The 14635-nt window shown below is 55.2% G+C and overlaps 1 protein-coding gene across 1 annotated transcript; it reads left to right on the top strand.

Moving 5' to 3' along the window:
• The first annotated feature begins 905 nt into the window (after positions 1-905).
• Positions 906-13407, top strand: Fgfrl1 (fibroblast growth factor receptor like 1). The gene is given in 8 exon segments (XM_042055449.1): positions 906-1034; positions 1397-1635; positions 9803-10075; positions 11161-11241; positions 11351-11635; positions 11715-12068; positions 12280-12647; positions 12649-13407. Coding segments are annotated over 7 exon segments (1506 nt in total). The 5' UTR covers positions 906-1034; positions 1397-1553; the 3' UTR covers positions 12712-13407.
• The last annotated feature ends 1228 nt before the right edge of the window (positions 13408-14635 follow it).

Genomic DNA, 14635 nt, shown 5'->3' with positions numbered 1-14635 from the left:
TGTTGCGGGGAGCTGGTGAGGCCTGGGAACCAGATGGTTCTTCCCCCCATGTGATCATGGGTAACTCACCTGTCTTTTTTTGTTTGATGGGTGCAGGGGGACACCTGCCACGCAGCAAAGACAAAAGGGTGTGTTGACTTATCCATGTCCTGTGATTATTATCACAAAGCAGGTGAGATGCGGAGAGGCCATAGAACCCTATCTGCTTTCCTAAGGTCACTAGGAAAAGCTAGATGTTCAAGTCAGGGTCTCTTTGGACTCCAGCAGTGGAGTGCTGCCTCTGCCTCAAACCAGAGCAGCCCCGCTGCCCTCTCTACTCACAAAAGCTCCAAGGGTCGCAGACTTAAAGCGGAGTGGTGTTTTGGAATGTCCAATTCTTTTCCTCCTAGTATACCAGGAGAGAGCCAGGGCAGTAGCGCCAATTCTGGGAGCCAGGGGAACTCAGAGTACCGCTAGGCTGGTAAGGGTCTGGAGTGGGCTCCGCGGCCACCGGGCCCGCACGTTCCCAGAACAGACTGGGACGGGGCGAGGCCGGGTGGACTGGGCGCGCTCCGAGAAGCCGTCGTGAGAAGAACTGAAGCACAGCGAGGGTTAAGCTGCGAGCTTGGCTGGCACGTGCGCGGATTGGAGCAAAGTTTCGGGGAGGGGCGGGGCACGGGGAGGACTGGGGCTCACAGATTGGCCGGAAGTTGTGCGGGGCGGAGCTCACGGCTGCTCCGCGCTCGCTCCGGGAGAGTTGACAAAGCCCCGCAGGGAAGGACGCCTCGCGGCGCGGCGCCCCGGGCCCCTCGCCCTGCCGCCCCTCGCCCCGGCCCGCTCTTAGCCCCACCGTTTAAACGCGTGGACAGCGCGCCCCGCGCCCCAGCCCGGCCCCAGCCGCCAGCGCCCAGGTAGCGCCGCCCCGCCCAGGCCGGGCCCGGGGGCGCGGGGGGCGGGATGCGGCGCCCGGGGCAGCGATGACCGCGGCGCGCTACCCGCGGGCCCGGCCCTGACCCTGCTGCCTGCGGCGCACCCGCACGCCGAGCCCTGTCGAGGTGAGCCGGGATGTACGTCCGCGACCCCCGGAGGGAGGGCTGGAGTGGGTCGGAGTGCGGGGCGCGAAGGGCAGGGCCGCGATCACTGTGCGGGGTGGGGGCCGGGCTCGCGTCGTAGCTGCTCCTGTGGGGCCCGCGGCCCTGCCCCGCGGCCCGCCCCCGCCCGCGCCCCACGTGGGCCCCCCAGCGCAAATTTGTCCGCTAATGGCGCAGGCGATTATCTGCGGGGCCGCTCGGTGTTGTGTGTCCCGCGGGCAGGGCCGGAGTTACAAGCGCCAGGAATCCAGACGGTGTTTGGAAAGGGGGCGGCGGGGGCGGCTGGTAATTAGTGTAAACCCTTTGTCTGCCTTTGATACGCTCAGCGTCTACGCGCCTCGCTTCCTTTGCCTGGAGCTCAGCGCCGAGGGGGGCTGGACCCAGGCTCTGCGGCCGCGACCTGGGTCTTGCGGGACTGAGCACTGAGCCGCGTCCACTCCAGCTCCCTGTGACCGCGCCCCTACTCCAGGTTCGACTGGAGAGATGACGGGGAGCCCGGCGCTGCTGCTGCTGCTACTGTCGCCGTTGCTACTGGGGGCCCTCCCGTCGGCTGAGGCGGCGCGAGGTGAGTCCTGGCGCCCAGTCTGGCGCTCTGGCCTCTGCAGCGCCGCCCCTTTCCCGCCAGCCCTGAACCCTGCCACAGTGCCCGCCTGGCACACTCCTCCCCTCCCTGTCTGCCTCATCGCAGCGGGGCCCCCACCCCTTATCCTTAACCCGTACCGCCGGCTTCACATGCCTCCAGCTCACTCGTGGAGTTACCAGGCTCACACTCTGGTACCCCCACCTCATCCTCTTTGATTGACACCTCACCTAAAGGGCCCCAGAATCACTTGATTGTTGGCCAAGTATGATCTTGCTTAGTCCCCTCCAAGAGACGCTCATGATCTTGCATACACATACTTTCAGGTACATATCTAGGTGGAGGGCAGGTGGTCACCACACAGATTCTTGGGGAGTGGACTCTTTGTGGACACAGAAAGTCTGATTGGGACCCTGGAAGCCTGTAGAGACTCAGACAGTGGCTAGCTGAACATAGAGAACGTTGGTGACCTCTTAGTAGTGATTGGAGCTCACCCAGATCCAGCACTCAGCTGACCCAGCTCTGGACCCTTGGCTTGGTAGCATAGTGTAGAGCCTGGTGGGGAGGGGGTTCCCAGAGCACAGAACATCACTGCACAGTGAGGGTTGGTCTCTGAGAAAAATACTTGAAGATATTAGACCTCGGGGCTAACAACACTTCGTTGCGGCATCCACCACACCACAAGCTTGGACACAAGTCTCACTCATCTGATGTCCTGTGGAGAGCTCAGCCCTAAACCTAGCCCTGGCAAAGGCATCCATAGCTGATGAGTGATACATGCCCATGGATTTTTGCCCACCGTGTTCCAGTGTCACGGGACATGGTGCTGGCCTCCCCTATGGTTAGGCAGGACTCATGGCCAGGCGGGCCCTTTGGGTGTGTTGACCATTCAGAATTGTCCTTGCTCTGTCCACCAGTCCCCTGAGGCTTCGCATCTCCTCCCCCCGCCACCAGCGCGGGCGCACTGAACCCAACCTGGCCTTATATGGCCACATTCGGTGTTGGGCGGCGGGCGGCGGCCCAGGTGGGCCTTATGCCACTATAACCCCCCCCTTCTGCTTGGGGACTGGCTGGCCGGAGGGTGGGGGCTGTCCAGGCACAGCTGGGCTGGACAGTGTCCTGGGCATGTAGGCACTTTGGCCATGCTGAGTGAGTGAAAAGACTTTCCCCCCCACCGGTGGTCCAGTCTTTGATTACTCTTTTATCTGTTTGGATAACTCCCATCCCAGCATCTGCCTCTTCTTTGCTCAGCCAGGGAGGCTCTGAAGGCCTCTCCTCTGCCATGATCACTGGCTGGACCTTCAGACTGGTTGATGGGTAGCGGTGAGCAAGCAGCACCCTACCTTTTTGCTGATGGCCCTAGAGGGGCCACCACTTTTACCTTGTCTCCCGTGGCAACAACCTTTGGACTGAGCCTTTTACCCTGACTGCGCTAGTGAAGGCCCTTGGCCAGCACTAGGGAGCTGGAAAGAGCTATCTTCCAAGGGCCCTGTGGTTGGGGTGGAAGGATGGCGTTTCCTGAACTATGCTGACTTCTTCCTTCAGGCACAATCTGGACTGGAGGGGCAGAGTTATTCCAAACGCATTCCTTTTCCAGTGGTTCTTCCGTGAGTAGGCCCAGTTCTATCTTGAGTTGGGCCAGAGAACTGCGTGTAGAGTTTGGGCTGTTTTGAAAGCCATTTCCCTGGGGTGTCACAGTTATTGGAATCTGTACATCTCTAGATTCAGATCATATTTTAAAAGTTACCCTTTGCCCAAAGTTTCACAATGTTGGTCAGTTTGCCTTAGGATATTTCCCCCCAAACTTGAAGAAAGATAAGTTTTGGCTTATTACTCTCTTATATTTCTCACAGTGAGAATGTAAGTTTCAGAAGAGAATATCATTCTCAAAGATAAGTCTGCAAGTGTTGGGCTTTCTGAGAAATGCCGCCTCTGACCTTTTATAAGGATGGTTCCAGGATCAGTCTCTGAGCAGCCAGCACAGGTTTCTGCCCTGTCTTTTGAGCCCTTATGTTTAGAGTGAGCTGACCCTGGTTGACTGTTAGGGTGCTTGCCGTGGTGTCCAGTGCAGCAGGGACAGCTTAGTCCAGTGATTTGCCTAGAGCACTGTGTTGTAGAGAAGGGTGTGTGATGCTGTGGGAGCTGATGGCTGGCCATTCGTATGGAGCTGGCTTTTAACCAGGCGGTAGGAGGCCTCTTTTCTTCACAGCCTGTGGCTGGAGTGAGGTGGATGTTCAGGAGCCAGGCCTAGCCCCTGTGAGGTAGGGATGTGGGCCAGCCTCCCATTCACATCTGGGGCCCTATTCCTGGAAGGGAAAATAAATCACTGTCCCCCTGGGGGTGGGGAGGGAGCTGTGAACAAAGTCGCCTTTGGCTAGGCCTGGAAATACCGACCACAGGCTCCTTTATCCTTTGTGTGGGATCAATGGGCCTCTAGGCTCTCAGAGTTGCCTTTCACTCGGCCTGCCCTGTACTGTGGCCCTTACTAGGGAAATGTTGGTTTTTCCCCAGCTGAGGCCTCTGGTCTCTGGCTTTCCTGGCCTTGGCTCAGTCTTTGCTGGTAGTGCCGGGGGCAGTTGGCTGTGGCCCAACAGCCCTGCTCCCCCTACTGGCCACCTGCCCTCTGTATAGCTAGGGCCTGATGCTTGGCCCATGGTGTCCTTTTCTCTCTCATTTTGCCTTAATGTGGCGACTCCAGAATGCATAGGGTTTAAGGTGTGTCTAAGCCTCTGTTCCCATACTTACTTACACTCTTCCTCTGCTTGCTACCTACTCTTCTGTCCAGTACTCCTGCCTACATCTCAAGGAGGAGGAGATCAGAGGTTCCTGGAAATGGGGTAATGGGGCTAGACCCTCAGACTGGGGTGCAGACAGAATAGGCTCATGGGGGTGTGGGCTGAGTAGGCCTAGGAGAGGTAGACGGAAGGAGCATGCCATTGGGCAGCTGTAAGAAGCAAGAACTTCCCACTGAGCAGGAAGCACAATCCCTCTTTCCACCAGGAGTTTATTTCCTGAGAGATTTATATGAGTTGCCAAGGGCCTGGAGAGCTAGTTGGTAGTGCCTCCAGCAGTGGGTGGGAACAGAGCCATCTGCTCTGACTCAGGTGTGGGGCTGGACAGTGGGGGAGGTTCCAGCCCTTGATGACAGTCCGGGGTACCCCTCAGGGAACTTGGGTTTCGTGTCCAGGGCCGCCAGCCCAGAGCCTTCTACTGAGCTGCTCCAATACTCCTTGCAGCCTACTTTTTAGCTTCTGGTGATAGCAGTATGATTTGGGCTGAGGCTCTGTGCCACACATTGCTACAGGCAACTGGGCCCCCTGGGGAGCCCTCAACTCTATCCCTAAGAAATCTCTGTGTCAGCAGTGTTGTGTACTTTTGGATGGGCTTGCCCAGACTATTTGGTTTAGGCTGTTCCAACATCCCTTCAGTCTTTGTAGGGGCTAGGTGGCATGTTGCCTTAACACTTGACCTCTGCCTCGGGAGCTTTGGGTTCAGGAAGTAGACTTACTCACAATTTTTGAGGTGTCAGGGGGCTTCCAGGGTCAAAGTCAGGCCTTGTTTAGAACAGGAGCTAGAGTATTGCCCAATAAACTAGTGTTTGTGAGAAGATGGTCAGGGGCTGGACGTCCAGGTGAGTCCCCCCAGTGGATCCTAAGGCTGTTACCTTCTATGGATGGTGTGTATGTGGCTGCTACAGGGTGGTGGCCTTAACTGATGATACCTATGCTACTGTATGTGGTCTTGGTGGGTCAGAGAGTGTCTAGGAACTAGCAGTATGCAGACGTGGCAGCTGAGGTATTCCAGAAGAGGCGCAGATCTCGTGGACCAGGCAGTACCTCCAGAGAATCCTTTCCCCCACATCAACTGGCTTGCCTAATTGCCACTGCTGGGCAAAAGGCAAGCTAGCTTCACTAACTAGCTTGTTGGAGCATAATGTCTTTTGGGGGTGCCTAGATGGCTGGTTCCTAGGATAGCCACCTGCCTGGATCCTGCTAGTCTGGCTGTAGAGCCTGTGGGTCGGTCCTTGGGTGCCCTCAGTTGCCAAGCCTTGCTGTTTTCAGTCCATGCAGTTATGTACCTTCAAGGATCGTGGCCTCAAGACAATGCAGAACCTGGCCCTGGACCCTGAATGGGCACCTGGGCCTTGTGACTGTCACCTGTGCTCTTTCTCTGAGGGGCATCGCTGCTATTTCCTGGGCTTTGGCCTCCTAGCATAGAGAACTGTCTCTGGATTTCTCACCTGTCCTTGTCCTGGGGCTCCAATGTGAGTATTGTGGGATATTTGTTCTCACAGCCAGGGACCAGGGCAGTGCCTTGGTGGGGGCACGTCATACCAGTCATTGAAAGCTCTTTACCCGGTAGGACCCCACCTGGGTTGGGTCTTATTGTAACCCCTACAGGGTCTTGGAGCAAGGTGTCTAGAAGGCCAGATGAGTCCATTCCATTCCTTTGTGGTTGAGGCTCATTATACTATCCTCTGAGTGTCCTACTCAATCACTTTGCATCTCCAGGAGGAGATTAGCTGAGCTAGCTGACCCAACCCCATAGCCAAGCTCACTGCTTGGCCAGAGAATTCCTTTCAGGCCGGAAATTCCTAGAGCCATGAAGGGCTCTCCAGGGCCAAGCTAGGCCTGAGCTGACCAGGTGGTTCTCACACGTCACACTCTTACTTTGTCCAGGGTCTGTTGCTAACTGGTGCCTAGACTAGCCCTCTGAGTAGAGGAGTTCAGGTCAACAGGCCTGGAACCCCAGCTTTCAGCTGTGCCTGTTCCACTTCCCAGGCTCCAGGCCGGACCTTTTGGGCATTTTCCCTTCTGGTCCCCAGCCTGGCATCTAGACCTGACAGTGGCTACCACATTCTCTGGGCAAGAACTCCTATACAGACCGTGCCTCTTTCAGAAGATCCTCATGCTCTCCCCTCTTGGATTAATGTTTAGTTTGACTTGGCTGGAGCTGTATGGGTTTTTCAGAGGTATGGGCATTGCTGCCCTGGCTGTAGAGTTATGGAGAGACCAAAAGCTGGTTTAGCTTCCTCCATGACCTGGGGCCTTCAAGTTGTGACTAGATCCCATGACTCCAATGTTTGGTCTCTATGTTTCCTATCAGAGGAGCAAGGACAAATCCACCTTCAATTTACTTATGTTCACTTGCCTCCAACCACCAAGATCCGGTCTGTTTTGGGCTTCTCCGATCCTTTGGATTCCTGAAAGAGCCAGCCTGGGTGGGTTGGTCAGACAAGCTTTGTTGGAAGTTCAGTCATGGCCATTAGGCCCCAGCCTCTACCCATAACTGACTCTCCCGCAACTATCCTCAGGCAGAGTGTGGGGAAGTGATGCCCCCATTGCCCCTGAGCTTCAAGTCCTTAGTTTCCTCACTGACTGAGTAGGGTGGATGGCTGTCCAGGTAGAACAAAGGGGGCTGTGTTTCCTGAGTTAAATATAGATTCAAGGTAGCCATATCATGGCCCAAATTCCCAGAATTCTAGTGGCTGGACTTTCTCCTGAGGGCAGGGTCCTTAATGTGGGTCTCTGTAACAAGCCTGGGGGCCCAACCTCACAGTAGGGTACAGTGGAACCTAGGTGGGGGTAGGGCTAGCAGGATACTGTTTGCTTTAGGATAAGCCCGGCTCCTCCAGCCAGCCTGTCGCCAGCCTGTGCCCCAGCAGTATGTGCAGGCAGGCCCCAAGGGCCAAGCTTCCGGCCATCTGGTGATCACTTAAGCCCTATCCCTCAGCAGTGGTCATGGCAGGGCTCCTGCCTCTGGGTACCCCTTTTTCTAGGCTTTGCTTCTTCTTTCTGAGGCCAGGAGGAGTGAAGGCACAGTGAGGCTTGGTTTCTCTGGAGGTCTTCCTATGTGGTGTGGGGGTGATAGATTAGCCTGGTCATTGGGCATTCCCCAGGTATGCCTCCAAACACCCACAGGCAACTGAACATATATGTATATGCTTGCATGTATGGGTCTATCTGGGAGATCCCGGATACCAGACTAGTTGGGACTATGAAACCAGGCAGGTCTTTGGCCAGTTTCTCATTGACCTGATGTGTGGGAGGCACTGTAAATGGTGGGATTTCATACAGTGACATCTGGTGGGAATGGGGCTGGGACCTATGAAGGTATGGGGAAGGGATCCAAGAAGCCCTATGTGCCCAGCAGCCTCTAAACACTCTAAGCTGGATACAGGAGGAGAGCCTTGAGACAACTACACTTGCATTGCCCTACTGCCTTAGGTGGTCTGTGGACAGCACAGGTTACGGGAGAGGTGGGCTGACAGCCATCTTCTCCTTTCCAGAGGGAGCCATGAAGGAAGGTGAGGAAGAGGGCTGGTGTTGAGATCTCAGTTGGTAGCAGCTTCAGGCCCAGGGCAGGGATGAGGAGAACTGAGTGGCAGGGGAGATGGAACTTGGAGAAGAGGGTCTCAGAAACATTGGAAAGGGTTTGTGGCGTGTGGATATAAGTAAAAGCAGGGTGTGGCAGGACTTTCTGCCATGGCGCCTTACCCCACTGAGCAGGAAGTTGGCCTTGGAGTTTCCCTGGGAGGCCTGCTCCCCCCTTGGGCTGACTATTCTTCTGCCTCCTTAGAGCCCACCTTAGTACTTCAGGGTGGGCCCTGAGAGGATGTTGGAAAGCTGCCTCTGGGAGTCTGACGACATCCCCAGAAGCACGTCTGGGCTGAAGGGGGCCATATAGCTAGGGCAACTGCATGCTGAGGAAGTGCCAGCTGCTTTAAAAACCCTCATGTCCTCCAGGCCCTGTGCGGCGTCATTGCTGAGTTTTTACAGACTGCCTGTTGGCACCATTGTGCTCATCTGACCTTGTGCTCTCTGCCAGGACCGTCCTTGCTAGAATTGGTTGATGTACAGGGTAGATGCCTCTCACTAACAGATTAGAGATGTGACATGAGGGCGGGCTGGGGACTGTGGATGCCTCTCTTTATTCAGAGGTGACACTGGAGCAGTTCCCGCCAGCTCATCCTCTGTCGTGAGAGCACTTTTCCTGCGGCCCTATACCTGGCACCTGTGGGCTCTGTGCATTCTCCACTCATCCTTCCAGCCAGGTGGTCTCTTCTGCCTGCTATATCCAGTTACACTCCCGTCCCTGCACTACAGTCCAGAGATACTCTGATGGTTGGGGCTGAGGAGAAGGATGTTTGGTGTGGGTTGGGGAGGTTGAGAATGTGTTTCTGGTGGCTAGAGTTGTGGGTCCCAGGGATTGGCCTTTTCTAGGATGATGGTCTTGACTTGAGGAACTTGCACCTCTGCTATGGGTCCCTCCTGTGAACATCCTGTTGGGAGTTGTCTCTGAAGGCCAGACTACTTCCCAAGTATGACCTAGGGGCCATCACCCACATGTACAAGACCCACTGGGTTCTTCTTTATGAAGTAGGCTCCCTGAATGGAATCCAGGTAAGGCAGTGAGTGCCTGTGCCCAGCCCTTGCTTACCCTGTGTATTCCAGGCAATCTTTAAGCCCCAACCCTCTGGACACTTGTTCTCAGACCCTATGGTTTTGGGATTGTGTACCGGTGAAGTCCAGCCACTTGGCAGGCCAGGCCCCTGAGGCTGGCTAATAGTACAGAGAAGATTCTGTCCATGAACTCAGACACAGAGCACACAAGCAGGACAACCAGTTCATATATGGTGCACACTCATGTCCCTCCCTGGTGAGCATATGTGGCAGTGAGTGCTATTTATTCTGGGTGGTTGTGCCTGCTGACCCATTTCCATCTGAAATAGGTTTAAGTTGGCTGTCCCTTGCACAATGTGCAGCAGGAACATAAGAAAGCCTATGAAGCTGTGTGTGCAGAAAAAGAAACTAGCCAAAAGCCCATCTTGCTGTCCTGTTTCTGTGGTTTCCTCCTTTCTGACCACGGAACATGTAGTTCTCTCTGGTGAGACAAAGGGATGGCCTTGTTTTCTTGGTTTGAATTTTTGAAAGTATTATTAACTTAGGCAGTGTCCTGAACCCTCTGGCCTCTCCACCTCACTTCTCGGGGAGGCTGCCTGCTATGATGATGCGCTAGCAAGGTGCTTGGGACTGACACAGTGGGGTATGTTGGGCATGGACTACTGTGGTTGGAAAAAAGACTTCCTAAGTAGAATTCAGGCGGGATTCCTAGCATGTGTGTCCCCAACCAAGCTCTCTAACTCCTGCAGGACCCCCAAGAATGGCAGACAAGGTGGTCCCACGGCAGGTGGCCCGCCTGGGCCGCACTGTTCGGCTGCAGTGCCCGGTGGAGGGGGACCCACCACCATTGACCATGTGGACCAAAGATGGCCGCACAATCCACAGTGGCTGGAGTCGCTTCCGTGTGCTGCCCCAGGGGCTGAAGGTGAAGGAGGTGGAGGCCGAGGACGCGGGTGTTTATGTGTGCAAGGCCACCAACGGCTTTGGCAGTCTCAGCGTCAACTACACTCTCATCATTATGGGTCAGTTGGTGCGCGAGTCAGAGGTTATAGTGGGACCAGTACTGGCCGGGCACACACCTGGATTCTTCCACCCTGTTTGTTCAGCCTGCACCAAATCCACCTAGACGTAGACAGGACCCAGGAGGTCTTCCCTATCCCCATTCCCAGCCTGAGCCCTAGGGCAGTCTAGGCCTCCTGCCTTAGGCCTTTCCTTCCAGGTGGCAGAAATGGATAGGGTGTGGGGAAGGGAGGCTCAGGCAGTGGTTCCACTGAAGAGCTGCTGGGTGGGGTAGGGTGGAGTGGGCTGAGGACTTGGCAGGGCAAGCCTTGGCAGCCATGACTTTGAGGCTCAGATTTCAGAGTTCAGAGGGGCCGCAAACCGTGAATGGCCTCTGTTCTCCTCTGTCCTTGGTGCCCGGTCAGTAGGGAATGGGCAGGTGTCTTTGGTGACACACCCTCCATACATTGGTAGCAGGCATTGCCCACCTTCTTCACTGGGCTCCCTAGTGTGCGGCCCTGGGCCAGGATGACTCCTTGCAGTGGAGGTCTAAGGTAGTGGCTTGGGACAGCTTTGTCCTTGGTCCCACGCTATATGGAAGAGGTGGCTGTCATAGAGCAGCAAGGGGGACATTCCTTATCACACCCTGTCCCCCCATCACTGCCTAGTACAGGCCTCAAGGCCTTCTCAGGGTTTGGAATGGGAATATTGCGGCTGTCCACCCTCCCTACCCCCATCCTTTCAAAGAGGATGATGACCAGGCGGTATGTAAGCCATGTCTCTGCACCAAGCACTCGGCCCCTTGATGTGGGCTAGGGTTACTGCAGCTGCTGGCTGGGCCTGGCCCCCTCCTCCCAGGCCCTGCAGACCCCCCGGAGCCAGGGTGGGGGGCGGGTCTCTAGTCCCACCATGCCTATCAGGGTCACCTGCACCCAGGGAGGGGGCTGGCAGGCAGCCATGGCCCAGCTGTCCCTGAATCCTGACATGTGGGTGTGTTCATGGGCTTTGCTTGGGTTCTAGGGCTGTCTCAGCCTAGGACATGCTGGGCACGGGTGAGGGACTCCCCTGTACCCCTGATGTGGCTTCCTTATGACATGTTTCTCAACAGATGATGTCAATCCAAGGAAGGAGAGCCCTGGGCCAGGTGGCTCTTCTGGGGGCCAGGAGGATCCAGCCAGCCAGCAGTGGGGTATGTATGGGGTAGGGAGATTCTGTGTGTTTGGAATAGGGCAGTGACCATTCTCCTGGTATCCTCACATACTCTTTCCCACTGACCTTGATGCTGCCCTGCCCCACAGCACGGCCTCGCTTCACGCAGCCCTCCAAGATGAGGCGCCGAGTGATTGCACGGCCTGTAGGTAGCTCTGTGCGGCTCAAGTGTGTGGCCAGTGGGCACCCACGGCCAGATATCATGTGGATGAAGGATGACCAGACCTTGACACGCCCAGAGGCCAGTGAACACAGGAAGAAGAAGTGGACGCTGAGCTTGAAGAACCTGAGGCCTGAAGACAGTGGCAAGTACACGTGCCGTGTATCCAACCGGGCAGGTGCCATCAACGCCACCTACAAAGTGGATGTAATCCGTGAGTGGCGGGTCTGGGGCAGGATGAGGGCCTGTGGTGCCTAGAACTCCGCTGACATGTTTGTTCGTCCCTGCCATAGAGCGGACCCGCTCCAAGCCTGTGCTCACAGGGACACACCCTGTGAACACGACAGTGGACTTCGGTGGGACGACATCGTTCCAGTGCAAAGTTCGCAGTGATGTGAAGCCCGTGATCCAGTGGCTGAAGCGGGTGGAGTACGGCTCTGAAGGCCGCCACAACTCCACTATTGATGTGGGTGGCCAGAAGTTTGTGGTGTTGCCCACCGGTGACGTGTGGTCACGGCCTGATGGCTCCTACCTCAACAAACTGCTCATCTCTCGGGCCCGCCAGGATGATGCTGGCATGTACATCTGCCTGGGTGCGAACACAATGGGCTACAGCTTCCGTAGTGCCTTCCTCACTGTGTTACCAGGTGTGTGCGCTGCCTGCCCCGTGCTCACTTCCAGTCCTTGTCCCTGGTCTGGGCTGTCCAGGTGGGGGTCCCTAACCTTTCCCCTTCCCTGTGGGTCATCCTTGCCTCCTAGGGAGTCCAGGGGCTATCCATGTAGTTCAAACTTGGGCTGGTTGTCTCATTAGTGTAATGACATTCCCTTCCCTACTCCTCTCCTTGATCTCTCTTGCAGACCCCAAACCTCCAGGGCCTCCTGTGGCTTCTTCATCCTCAACCACAAGCCTGCCTTGGCCTGTGGTGATCGGTATCCCGGCTGGTGCTGTTTTTATCCTGGGTACTGTGCTGCTCTGGCTTTGCCAAGCCAAGAAGAAACCATGTGCCCCTGCATCTACGCTCCCTCTGCCTGGGCATCGTCCCCCAGGGACGTCCCGAGACCGCAGTGGGGACAAAGACTTGTCCTCGTTAGCTGTGGGCCTGTGTGAGGAACATGGATCCACCATGGCTCCCCAGCACATCCTGGCCTCTGGCTCAACTGCCGGCCCCAAGCTGTACCCCAAGCTGTACACAGATGTGCACACACATACGCACACACACACATGTACACACACTCTCTCATGTGGAGGACAAGGTTCACCAGCACCAGCATGTCCACTATCAGTGCTAAATGCAGCAAACCTCCAAGCATTGTGCCCTGAGGTAGGCATATGGGGGCCAAGGCAACAGGTTGGGAGGATTGAAAGCAATGGAGGAAGAGTATCGTAGGACCCTGTATTTGGCACTCATGAATTTGGCCATATAGATGTATGTACTGCCAAATGAACATACACCCAGACAGCCAAACCCACAAACAAACATTTACAAATGCAAATGTGTGCTCATTCGCACGAACACCCTGAGAAGCCTTCAGGAGGATTTGTCGTGTGACTTTGCAGTGACATGTAGCAATGGCTAGTTGAAGGAATCTCCTCAAGTCTTGTGGTTACGGCCACTCCCCCACCCCTGCCCACCTGTGTCCCTGCCTGGCCTCCATATATTCTGGGTGTCCAGGAGTCTCCCAGCCACCTGGATTTGGTGAGCAGTGCGACCGTGCCTGGAGGTTCGAGCCACCCTCCCCTTGCTAGAGAGAAGGGTCTCAATATTTATATTTAAGAAGTAAAATAATATTAATAATGATGTAAGGAGGGCTGGGACACAGGAACTCTGGCCTACCCTGGGGCCTAGGACCTGCCTGACCTTGTGGTTACATTGGGTATCCTCCCGTCCATGGCTACCAGGCCTCTGTAATTTTATATAGAGTTTGGGCAGAAGCCTCATATATTTAATTTATTTTGTTAAACAAGAAAGTGCCTCCTTTTTCTCATTCTGGTGTTTGCACATATGCTAACTTTGGTGTCTACTTACATATATTTACTGGTGTGCATGTGCACACACGTGTTAGCTTGCATGTATTCACATGCTGATGCTGTGTATGTGTGTCTTCCCTCTAGGGAAGCTTCTGTCTTGCCTTTCTTAGGCCTCAGGCTTGGGATTTCCCAGGGTTTGTCTTCTGTGGGACTTTGAAAATCTGAGCCTCATGTTGTACCAAGAGTGGCTGCAACAGGTGGTGTGAAGTGTGTTTGCACCACTCAGTGGCGCTCTACGCATCTGGCTGAGTGCTGTCACCTCTGTTCTGTGCATGCCCTTGCCCCTAGTGGGGAACCTGCTTTTTGTTGTTCCATTTTCGGTGACCTTAGCAGGAAAGCTGCTTAGAGCTGGGGTAGGGCCAGGCCCAGATCACAGCAACCTCTGTTCTTGGGACTCCAGTTAAGTGACCTCCCAGGTACTCCTGTGGTGATATGTGCGGCAGTTCTTTTTCGTTGTTGTTTTTTTTTTCGAGATCGGGTTTCTCCTCTCTGTAATAGCTCTGGCTGTCCTGGAACTCGCTTTGTAGATTAGGTTGTCCTCAAACTCACAAAGATCCTCCTGCTACTGCCTCCCAAGTGCTGGGATTAAAGGCATGCACCACCACACCCAGTAGCAGCTGTTCTTTTTAGTCAGGAAAACAGAGGTTCTGATTCTCCTAGTCATTTTGGAAGCTGGGCTGTCTGTCTATCCCAGTTTCAGAGCTCCCTAAGGCACAGAGGACTGGGCATATATCTCAGTAGTAGAGTGCTTGTCTAATATGTGGGAAGTCAGTTTAGTCTATAGTATCACATGCACGCTCACACGAAGATCCTTCATGCACAAACCAGCAATATATCGGTACAAGGTTCTTGCTATGGTTCTAAGAGCTCCCTGAGAGTAGTCACCTTTCCTAGCATCTAGATAACAAGTGACTACTTAGCTTCACCTAGGAATCTTTCCATGTGGACCCCTTAGGAGTAGTGTTAGTTACTCTGGACATTTCTTATAGGACCCCCTCATATAGGATAACTCCTGGCCTTTGACCTCAGAGGGTAGCTGTACTGGGGTGGACCTGCCTGGTAATGATGGCCATCTCTGGCTGCCAGATACTGGGGAGGCCCAGATGCATGTTCAGGGCACCTGGGGCTCCAAGTTTATAGCTGGTAATAGACAGATGTTCCCCAGACAGGACAGCTCAGCACTTG

This window comes from Arvicola amphibius, chromosome 1 (assembly GCF_903992535.2).
Source record: "Arvicola amphibius chromosome 1, mArvAmp1.2, whole genome shotgun sequence".
Taxonomy (NCBI): Eukaryota; Metazoa; Chordata; class Mammalia; order Rodentia; family Cricetidae; genus Arvicola; species Arvicola amphibius.
This window is presented reverse-complemented; position numbering and strand designations above follow the sequence as displayed.